Here is a 12,170-nt window from a genome sequence, read left to right as displayed (position 1 = left end):
CTGAGACCTCCTTAGAATAGAACCTAAAGACAATTAGGAGGATATTCAGGTCAGAAAACTTTCTTAAAACATCTTTGTGAGTGATCAAATGGGGACATTGAAAAAAAATTGTGTTGGTGTATAGATAATACAGACAGGAGGCTTCGTTTAGCAGAGTGGTGAATGAAAAGTTCACAGGGTCCTGAACGAAGAAAAGATGTTCTTGAAAAGTTGGGCAGAAATTGCCACTACTCCATACTTCCAGAGAATGCTTCATGAAAGAGGTGAGCAGGATAGTTGTATCCATGATACACAGACACAGTGGAGTGTTTCAAGGTGTGGTTTCAAAGCCTGAGTGCTTGGGATCAAATCCTGGCTCCATCGTTCCTAAACTGTGTGCCTGTGGGCAGGTTACTTACTATGCCTCCATTTCCGAATCCATAAAAAACAGACAAGAAGGGGCGCCTGGGTGGCGCAGTCGGTTAAGCGTCCGACTTCAGCCAGGTCACGATCTCGCGGTCCGTGAGTTCGAGCCCCGCGTCGGGCTCTGGGCTGATGGCTCAGAGCCTGGAGCCTGTTTCCGATTCTGTGTCTCCCCCTCTCTCTGCCCCTCCCCTGTTCATGCTCTGTCTCTCTCTGTCCCAAAAATAAAATAAACATTGAAAAAAAAAAACAGACAAGAAGCATACAAAATTTATATTTAGCATAGGAAATTACTAGTAGTAAGGGCTCAAACATTATGCCACAAATGACCACGCACATGTAGAGCACTTCTTCAAGCTTTTTTTTTTTTTTTTTTTTTCTCAACGTTTATTTATTTTTGGGGGGACAGAGAGAGACAGAGCATGAACGGGGGAGGGGCAGAGACAGAGGGAGACACAGAATCGGAAACAGGCTCCAGGCTCTGAGCCGTCAGCCCAGAGCCCGACGCGGGGCTCGAACTCACGGACCGCGAGACCGTGACCTGGCTGAAGTTGGACGCTTAACCGACTGCGCCACCCAGGCGCCCCTCTTCAAGCTTTTAAATTCCTGTATTAGACTGCCATTCCTGGCCCAACTTTCTTCAACTGTAAAGTGATGGGGCTGGTCTAGATGAATGTCTCACAGACATCAGAGAGGTCATGGACCAGGGGCGGGGAATAAATAATACCAGGTGTCAACTTTTATTTTGCCAATTAAGGAGATTTAAAAATTAAGACTTGTGACATCACCTTTTCATTTTTACAATCTTGAAATATCCTTTTTAAAAAGTGGGAAAGATCATCTCAGACTCAAAGATGGTACTTGAAAAAGCCCACTACATCATTTTTCTCATTTCTCCGTGGACTGGTAAAAACTTGGTCCATAATCACAGTCCAACATTAAAAATCCTATCATTGCAAGTTTATCCCTTAAAAATTAGGTGCTACATTGTTAATCAAATTTCATCTTGGAGAAGTACTAAAATGAACTACTCATTTGGCCTAAAAGTAGGTTCAGAGGTTGGGTATCAACACCTTTCAAACTCTATCCTGATTAAATGGAGAATCTATAAAGTAGTCATATTTCATAGCACTGTAAAGCAATACTGAAAAATCCTGTGAAACCTAGGGATACCCTTAACATACTTAGAAAAGCAGGGAGAAGCAAGTGAGTCTTAGCCTTAGGAAACAGGATAGACTGAAATCTGAGTTGGGTTTTGGTCTGCATTTAGTGATCACAAGCAAAAGCTTCATGCCCATGATTAAAGATAGCCTCTGGATAAGAAGAAAAAAGAGAATAGATTTCTTAAAAGATTTTATTATTTTTTCAAATGTTTTATTTATTTTTGAGAGAGAGAACGCAAGCAGGGGACAGAGGATCTGAAGCGGGCTCCATGCTGACAGCAGTGAGCCCAGTGCAGGGTTTGAACTCATGAACCAAACTGTGAGATCATGACCTGAGCTGAAGTCAAATGCTCAACCAACTGAGCCACCGGGGTGCCCCTTTTAATTTTGTTTTTTAGTAATCTCTACACCCAACGTGGAACTCAAATTCACCACCCTGAGATCAAGAGTCACACGCTTCACCAACTGAGCCAGCCAAGCGCCCCTAAAAAAGAATGGAGTTTTTTTTTTTTTTAATTTTTTTTTTAACGTTTATTTATTTTTGAGACAGAGAGAGACAGAGCATGAACAGGGGAGGGGCAGAGACAGAGGGAGACACAGAATCTGAAACAGGCTGCAGGCTCTGAGCGGTCAGCACAGAGCCCGACGCGGGGCTCGAACTCACGGGCCGTGAGATCATGACCTGAGCCGAAGTCCCAAAGTCGGACGCTTAACCGACCAAGCCACCCAGGCGCCCCAAGAATGGAGTTTTTAAAAAGAAGAACAAAAAGAACAAAGCTGGAAGTATCATTCTTCTGGATGTCAAACTCTACAAAGCTATAGTAATCCAAACAGTATGGTACTGGCACAAAAATAGACACACGGATCAATGTAACAGAATAGAGAGTCCAAAGAAAAACTACTACTTACACGGTCAATTAGTCGATAACAAAGGAGGCAAGAATATATAATGGAGAAAAAGTCTTTTCAATTAGTGGTATCGGCAAAACCAGACTCTCTTATATATTAAAATAAACTCAAAGTGTGGTTAAAGACTTAAATATAAGACTTGAAACATAAAACTCCTAGAAGAAAACAGGCAGTAAGCTCTTTGACATTGACTTTAGCCTGTTTCCTCAGGCAAGGACAACAAAAGCAAAATAAACAAATGTCACTATATCAAACTAAAAAGTTTTCATACAGTGAAGGAAATCATCAATACAATGAAAGGCAACCTACTGAATGAGAGAAGATATTTGCTAATGATGTATCCAATATGGGGTTAACATCCAAAATATATAAAGAACTCATGCAACGCAATATAAATTTTTTTCAATTATAAAATGGGCAGAGGACCTGACTAGACATTTTAAAAAAATTTTTTTACATTTATTTATTTTTGAGAAACAGAGTGAGACAAAGTGTGAGTGGGGGAGGGGCAGAGAGAGAAGGAGACACAGAATCGGAAGCAGGCTCCAGGCTCTGAGCAAGCAGTCAGCACAGAGCCTGATGCGGGGCTCGAACTTACGGACCATGAGATCATGACCTGAGTCAAAGTCGGACGCGTAACCGACTGAGCCACCCAGGTGCCCCATGACTAGACATTTTCTAAGAACACATGCAGCTGGTCAACATGAAAAGATGCTCAACATCACTAATCATCAGGGAAATACAAAACAATACCACAATGAGATATCACCTCACACCTGTCAGAATGGCTAGTCCCCAAAAGACAAGAAATAGCAAATGTTGGTGAAAATGTGGAGAAAAGTGAACCCTTATGCACTGTTGGTGGGGGCATACATTGGTATAGCCTCTATGGAAAACAGTATGGAGGTTCCTCAAAAAAATTAAAAATAGGAAAAAAAAAAATAGAACTACCATATGATCCAGCAATTTCACTTCTAGGTATTTATCTGAAAAAAATGAAAACACTAATTCAAAAACACGTATGTACGCCTATGTTAATCACATTATTTACAATGGCCAAGATATGGAAGCAACCCAAGTGTCCATTGATAAATGAATAAAGATGGGGTATGTGTACACACACACACACACACACACACACACACGCACACACGAATATTACTCAGCCACACACAAAACATGAAAGCTTGCTATTTGCAACAACACAGATGTGGAGGGTATTATGCTAAATTAAACAAGTCAGAGAAAGATAAATACTATATGATTTCACTTATATGGAATCTAGAAAACAAAAAAAATGAACAAAGAAAACAAAATAGAAACAGACTCCTATATACAGGGAACAAACTGCAGGTTACCAGAGTGGCGAGGGGTTGTGGGTATGCATAATAGGTGAAGGGGATTAAGAGGTACAAACTGCCAGTTATAAAATAAATCATGGGGATAGAATACATAGCACAGATAATATTGTTGATAACGTAAAAATTTTGTTTGGGTCACCAGGGTGGCTCAGATGGTTAAGTGTCCAACTTTGGCTTAGGTCATGATCTCTACTTCGTGAGTTCAAGCCCCCCATCAGGCCCTCTGCTGTCAGCACAGTGCCTGCTTCAGATCCTCTGTCTCCCTCTCTCTCTGTCCCTTCCCCGCCCTCTCTCTCTCTCTCTCACACACACACACTCTCTAAAATAAACATTAAAAAAAACCTTTGGTGACAGGTGGTAACGGTACCTTTGTGGTGACCATTTCATAATGTACACAGATATCAAATCACTATGTTATATACCTGAAACTTAGAATATTGTAGGTCAATTATGCTTCAATTTAAAAAATGAATGGAGGACACTTAGGGTGTTTTACTTTGCACTGATGCAATGGTAATTCCAATTTGATATTTTTGTCCAATGGTAGAAGGCAGTGTATCACCACCCCTTAGCAAAACAAGACAAGACACAACATTCTCTGAAAGCAGGAGTCTAGCCGCTACCAAGTTCTTGTTCTGGAGCATTCCCAGATGAAGGGCCCAGAATGACATTTCTACTTTACCCTACATAGTACTACAGTTTTAATTCACTTGAGAGAATGGTAGATCTGCTTAGTGTTTCTAGAACATTCCATAAAGGAAGGAGAAAGGGGAAGAGAAAATGAGAATAATACAGGGGCGAACAATTTGTTATGTTCAGGCCAAACCCCTGTGATCCTTATAATCAGAAAATTGTACAGCTAGAAGAGAGGTACTGAGAAAACTTGGGGCTCATACGTTAAAAGACTTGTCCAAATAACTACAGCGATTTAATGGCAGAGCCAAGATTCTTCAGTTTTTCTGTACTCCGGTCTGAGGGTTTTTGTTTGTTTGTTTTTAATGTTTTTGAGAGAGAGAGAGAGAGACAGAGCATGTGCAGGGGAGGAGCAGAGAGGGAGACACAGAATCGGAAGCAGGCTCCAGGCTCCGAGCTGTCAGTGCAGAGCCCGATGTGGGGCTCAAACTCACAAACTGTGAGATCATGACCTGAGCCGAAGTCAGAGGCTTAACTGACTGAGCCACCCAGGTGCCCCCATTTGTTAAGTTTATTTATTTTGAGAGAGAGAGAGAGAGAGAGAGCGAGCGAGCAAGGGAGGAGCAGAGAAAGAGAGAAGATCCCAAGTAGGCTCTGCCCTACCAGTGCAGAGCCTGACATGGGGCTCAAACCCATGAACTGTGAGATCATGACCTGAGCAGGAATCAAGAGTCGGACACTTAACCGACTGAGCCACCCGGGCACCCCACTCGTCTAGTTTTTGACCTCCAAACTAATGGTTCTCAACCATGGTTACACATGAGAATTATCTAGAGCTTTTAAATGCCCAGGCTATATATACTCCGGGCTAACTGAATTAGAATCTTGTGGCAGGGGCACCTAGGTATCAGTATTTTTTAGTTTCTGATGGGAAGCCATGGTTAAGAACCACCATCCTAGACCATGATGCCCCCTTCCTACCCCCCCCAAAGACAAACAAGGCACAGATAAGGATTCTGTGAACACGTTTATTAAGACCACCTACCACAACCTCTTGGCAACTACCACAAACTCCAGGCCATTTGAATTCTAGCCAAGGTCATATTTGCTACCCATGACCACTAGGTACCACGACCACTAGATTACATAGTATTATAGAACAGAACTATGATAGCTTCATTTAACCCAAACTGAAATTGTTTTTCACAATCAAGAATGTTTTCTTGCCTGAAATGTTACAAATGATGCATCCGAGTCCAGCTTTAATCTGGAGCTGAAGGGGCCATGATTGTAGAACCAAGCAATTAGCCCTGAAGCTGCCGCTTGGGCCACTGACACCGCAGTAGCTCCATTCTGTTTTTCAAGGAATGGGCAGCAGCGGCCCTTATTCCACCTCCAAACCAGCCCTCACCCGATCTCCAGTTTCTTGCGGGTCTCAACGTTTCTCAGGACAGCACATAACCTCATAGCTACCGCATCAGGACGTTAACTCATAAAAACTTACTACAAAAGTTTTTAAAATGTTTATTTGTATTAAGGAGTGCAAGAGTACAAAGAAACTTAGGCATCTGGGCCCTTGTTTCCCTACTATTCACATTAGTTTGGTAAAAGGAGATTAACATTAAAGGGAGTGGAAGAAATGAATATAAATATATCCAGGGTAGCCCAATCCTCTAATTCACTAAAGGATGAACTGAAATTGGCCCAAAACACATTTATGTGTGAGTCTACAGAAATTACATTCCCTTTAACTTCTCTAGACCTGTGTGGAAAAGGGAAGTGGACAACATTTATAATTCAAGACAGCAATCTTTTATTGAAACATTTTTTTTTTTTTTTTTTTTTTGTCTAAAACTACACATGGAGATTAATCTCTTGTTCATAAATTAGGGTAAGTCTAACATCACTATTCCAAACCAGTATTATTTACAAAAATGAACCTTTTCTGTATCACCAGGTTCATGGAAATAAATTTTAAACCAACTTCAGTCTAGCCTTTAAAAATCTTCCTGCCATCAAACGGCCAGCAACCCTCATGGGTAAGGGGCAGCCTTTTGACAGCAACATTCATCATTCGCCAGGAATGTAGAACCACAAGTGAACAACAACAAAAAGTCTAAATCATTCCAAACAATTCCTATTTGCTTTCCAAAAGCATGCTTTGTCTAATTCTCCCTTTCTATACAGACATGGGGAGAGGGACCCCAGAGAGCACAGTAATGTTAATTAAATTAACCTCTTATCTTAGTGTGTGTACAGATGAACTGCTGCGGATGACATGAGGAAATAATAAAGTAAACTTTAAGCCCCACTAACAGGAACCCCAATAAGTGGCCAGCTCACATAGACACTTTTAATCTGGATCAAATGTGCAGTGTTTCACTTTCCAGTTAAATACACTGTCATAATCTTTCCAAGCAGAAAGAGAATAGGCTTCTTGGGAATTCAAATTAAAATGTTAAATAATAAAAAGTACTGGCTTATAATATAGTTTCTCACAGACTCCGCTGCGCTGGGTGTCAGAAAGAAATTCTATCTCAGTTGCTAGTAAAAAGGTGAATCTAGTATACACACAAAATGACAGTATTACAAGACTGTAGTGTCACTTGTCAAAACAAGAACATCTAGAATGGAATTTTCAGTAAACATTTGGGATGAAGGGTGATCAGAACACAAGAGAAAGCAAAATCCACATAAATTAATTCTGAATTTGAGAAATCAATAAAATGTATACGTAAATTGATAAATACTGTCTCCATAGGTCACTAATTCCAAGGACTAGTTAGTAGTTATTTTCTAACTAAATTATTACAGGACATTCTTGTGTATGCTCTCTTCTTGTGATCAGTTTGTTCTGGCAAGACTCCATGAAGCACGTGCCCTTGAAAACAGCTCAGCAGAAGGCGGCTCTGAGGCAATCACTTCATTTATAAATTTGCCAGATAATAAGTACCAAGATTACAATAATCACTGACAGGACAAGCACCAGGATACAGATCTTCTTGCGAGATTTTTTCTGAGGAGAAAAATAGGTAAGGAGACACTCGTGAAACAAGTAAAATTCTTCTTATCTAAGACGCCAAGGTGTTTCATAAATCTGCCTCCTTGTAATTCAAAATGAATTCTATCCATGCATGAATACGGAGAGAGGCATGCCCCAAATCTCGACAGTTATCAGCAGCAGGAGGCAACAGTACAAGTTCTAATTCCTAATACATTTTTGCAAAGGGATTGTTTATACCTCTGCTGCTAGGCATTAGTTGTAATAAAATAAGTTACTTGTGCATGTGTATTTTAATAAACGTTTTATGCCTGTTATAAAATTTTATATTTGTTGTAAAAAATACAGACAAGCAGAAAGAAAGTAATCACCTACGGATAAAACTGCTGACATTTTGATTCTATTTCCTTATGATCTTTTTTATTGATGCATATCGTTATTTGACAGAATTGGGATCATACTGTATGATGTTTTTCTCACTTAACATTTTAGTATAAAAATTTAATTCCCACACAATATAATATTGAGTGGATGTGTGTAATTTACTTCATAATTCCTTTACTGTTTGACACTAAAGTTGCCATCACTCAGTTTTTAAAAGGAAACACTATTATTAAATACAGATTTCTTGGGGCGCCTGGGTGGCGCAGTCGGTTAAGCGTCCGACTTCAGCCAGGTCACGATCTCGCGGTCCGTGAGTTCGAGCCCCGCGTCGGGCTCTGGGCTGATGGCTCAGAGCCTGGAGCCTGTTTCCGATTCTGTGTCTCCCTCTCTCTCTGCCCCTCCCCCGTTCATGCTCTGTCTCTCTCTGTCCCAAAAATAAATAAACGTTGAAAAAAAAAAAATTAAAAAAATAAATAAATAAATAAATAAAATAAATACAGATTTCTTTAAGAACATTTCTGGGTAAAATATAACTAACCCAGGAACATGGAAAATGGCTGAAATGCTGTCTATTTCTAAAAAGCGATATAGCACCAAACAGAGAGGAAATGAACAGTAGCTCCTTCAGCGTGTTTGAGACAAAGATCCAGATAAATGTCACAAATCCGGAGTTTCAGCTAATATGTAAAAGAGTATCATTTCATACAAAGTACAACAATTAACTTCTACTTATTCATAGAAAAAGAACCCCAAATGATAAACCCCTAATGATTCACAAATAGCAGCTGGAATTGATTTTATGTCCATCCTCTGTGGCAACAGTCAACAAAGTATCTGCAAAGTCCTACTTTGTACCTATTACTATACTAATCGAAACAAATATTAGCTGCTCAGAATATAAAATTAGCCTTATGCCAGATTTAGGTATCATGCTACCTTATGGGGTTAGCCTCGTAGCAGTGAAGCTCCTGTGTAAGTTTATTCAAGGTTTGATGTCTTTTTGTAGATTTCTCTGTGGAGGAAAATACTAAAAACAGAACTGGGACAGCTATTATGACCACTTGCCTCCAGCTCAAACCTAACAGGCAAAAGGCTGCAGCTGTTCTGAACGTGTCAATGAGCTGTGATGGCCCATAAATCTGCAGCACAGTGACTTTCTTTGGTACCTGCTTTTACCTGATAGTAGGCAGCTCGCTGTAACTGATCAGTGGCTCTTTCTACATGTACCTCTGAGCTTTCCACATTGGCTTCTATGCTGTCTGCAAAGAAAAAGAAGGGTAGTGGATGATTTTACCACACTCGATGTTTCAAGATGGCAAATTAAACACACTCCTGATATTGTGGGTTCTGGTTTGACCACCATCTATCCAGCTATCCAGCCATGAAATCAAAAGTTACTAACTGGGTAAGAGAATAAGCTCTATTCTTTGGAAATAAATACTGAACTCTTTTTGTGGTAAAGGATTATGAAGTATGCAACTGACCCACAAATGCTTCAGAAAAAATCGTGTATACACATATATATTTAGAGAGAAAGACTTAGAGCAAATATAAAGCAAATGGGGTAGAACGTTATTAAGAGGTAAATCCGGGTAAAGGTTACAAAAGAGTTCCTGTAGTATTTTTATTTTTGCAACTTTTCTAAACTTGAAATTATTTCCAAATAAAAAAGCTTAAAAAAAGAGTTACTAATCCCAAAATTGTGCAAGTTTCTGGAGATAAAAGCTGGGAAGCCAACAGCTATTTTCCTAAACAGCCAAAGACTTAAAAAGAGGCTATGGAGGGGCGCCTGGGTGGCTCAGTCGGTTGAGCGTCCGGCTTTGGCTCAGGTCATGATCTCACGGTTTGTGAGTTCGAGACCCGAGTCGGGCTCTGTGCTGACAGCTCAGAGCCTGGAGCCTGTTTCGGATTCTGTGTCTCCTTCTCTCTCTGCTCCTCTCCTGATCACATTCTGTCTCTCTCTCTCTCTCAAAAATAAACAAACATTAAAAAATAAATAAATAAATAAATAAATAAATAAATAAATAAATAAATATAAAAAGAGGCTATGGCAAGTTGAGCTGAGTACTCACGGGGGTCTCACTTTTGCATCTACATTTGACACTATAAGAAAAGGGCTAAGAAAATGAATTAATAATTTTAATTTTTATTTATTAAAAAAAATTTTTTTAAACATTTATTCATTTTTGAGAGACAGAGACAGAGTGCCAGCAGGGGAGGGGCAGAGAAAGAGAGGGAGACACAGAATCTGAAGCAGGCTCCAGGCTCTGAGCTGTCAGCACAGAGCCCAATGCGGGGCTCAAACTCGTGAACCATGAGATCATGACCTGAGCTGAAGTCGGATGCCCAACCGACTGAGCCACCCAGGTGCCCCAAATTTAATAATTTTTAAATGGCATTCCTAAATTCCTAAGACACATCTTACTGACTTCCTCATACACAAATACTACTATTAACTCACCTTATGGTAAAGGTATCAATGATACATACCAATTAGATCACCCTGATCATGGATCATCATGGCCAAATCTTTAAATATCTGATTGACATCCAAAATGTCAGCCTAAGGAACACAAAAAATAATTAATATTAGGCAACATGTTAGACAATTCAGTTCCTCTACTTAGCTAAAATTTTGGCTATAAACATAACACGTGTTTCTAAGGCTCATAAATCATGCTTTCTCCACAAACTGAAAATGAAAATAATGTTAATTAACATTTACTAAATGCCTACTATGTGCCAAGAACTATACCAGGTAGATAATTCAGCACAGACTCTTAGAGTCTGAATGTCAGCTAGAGAGGACCCACAGTCTTGCTGTGTGAATTTAATCCTCCACAGTCTTGTACCATTTTGGGCCAGCCCCTCTAAAATGTGGATAATGACGGTACCCATCTCATACTAAAGCACAGAAGTACTAAATAAATTGATATAAAGTTCTCAGAACTGTGTGATAAGCATTTCATAAGTGTTAGCTATTATCAATCATTACTTAGTTGGTACCCATGACAACAAAATGAAACATATATTATCCCCATTGTACAGAAAACTGGGGCTCAGAGAGGTTTATGACTTGTCCCGAGGTCTCAAAGATAGCTAGTGGCAGAGCTGAGAACGAAAAGTTCGTGATATTTTTATTATGTTACTATGCCTCTATGATATTTACATTAACTATTCAGTAACTGTATGAAGTCAAGTATCTCTGAGGATAATAAGGCTCAGAGAGGTTATATAACTGGTCACAAAGCTGGTCAGTGAGGAAACTAAGCGTTGGGGCCAGAATATCTCTACAGCCTACGCTTTTTTTTTTTTTTTTTTTCCTTATAAGTAGGCTCCGCGGAGCCCAGTATGGAGCCTATCACGAGGCTCGAACTCATGACTCTGAGATCAAGACCTAAGCTGAGATCAAGAGTCGGACGCCTACCTGACTGAGCCATCCAGGTGCCCCAAGTCCAGGCTCTTTCAATTGCAATATACTGCTTTTCTGAATGGCACGATAAAAAACAATGCCTTGAAAGCCATGACTTCCTAATCATAGCTTAGCAAGACTAGTTCTTACCAGCACCTCAAAACCTCAATTACTTGCTAAGAGTCTACTGTAGTTGGGACAGTCTGCTAGTTGCTGTAGATACAGAAAGACTGACTAGCTACTGGGGTGGGATGGAAGGGGGTGGGATCAGTACTTTTCTTTATAAGTCATTATATAGGAAGTGATTAGTAAATAGTACAGTAAGGAGTGTAGAGAAAGGCTTGCAGAAAAAGTAGGACTTGAGTTGTACCTTAAAGCAAAAGAGAAGCCATATAAACAAAAAGTTAACAGAGTTAAAGAGCAAAGAGCCCAGTTTGGTTACAACACAGGTATGCAATTGTGATTTATAATAAGAAGTATATATTTAGTCTTCATCCTGTTCCTGGAGCAGAGCTGTTAAAACCCTTGAAATTTCCTGAGTGATAAGAGAGAGAAAATTATCTCTCGTTATTCATAAGAAACCCCTTTCAACCACACCTGAGCTTATGTTAAGAACAAGGCTTTTGGGGGCGCCTGGGTGGCTCAGTCGGTTAGGCGGCCGACTTCGGCTCAGGTCATGATCTCGCGGTCCGTGAGTTCGAGCCCCCCGTCGGGCTCTGTGCTGACCACTCAGAGCCTGGAGCCTGCTTCAGATTCTGTGTCTCCCTCTCTCTCTCTGACCCTCCTCGTTCATGCTGTCTCTCTCTGTCTCAAAAATAAATAAACGTTAAAAAAAAAAAAAATTAAAAAAAAAAAAAAAGAACAAGGCTTTTGGAAAGCCCCTCAGGATGGGGGCTGGTTGCCAG

General features: G+C 40.1%; 1 protein-coding gene across 1 annotated transcript in view; it reads right to left on the bottom strand.

Annotated features, from left to right (window-relative positions):
- Positions 1-5,976: 5,976 nt before the first annotated feature.
- STX12 (syntaxin 12) overlaps positions 5,977-12,170 on the bottom strand; it is a 44,098-nt gene continuing 37,904 nt past the window's right edge. Inside the window, exons 7-9 of the mRNA XM_045476276.1 lie at positions 10,344-10,416; positions 9,030-9,112; positions 5,977-7,484 (exon numbers count right to left, since the gene is read on the bottom strand). Coding sequence (XP_045332232.1) covers positions 7,392-7,484; positions 9,030-9,112; positions 10,344-10,416 — 249 coding nt within the window. The 3' untranslated portion in view covers positions 5,977-7,391. The remainder of the gene's footprint in view (positions 7,485-9,029; positions 9,113-10,343; positions 10,417-12,170) is intronic.

The sequence above is a fragment of the Leopardus geoffroyi genome, chromosome C1 (assembly GCF_018350155.1).
Source record: "Leopardus geoffroyi isolate Oge1 chromosome C1, O.geoffroyi_Oge1_pat1.0, whole genome shotgun sequence".
Lineage (NCBI taxonomy): Eukaryota > Metazoa > Chordata > Mammalia > Carnivora > Felidae > Leopardus > Leopardus geoffroyi.
This window is presented reverse-complemented; position numbering and strand designations above follow the sequence as displayed.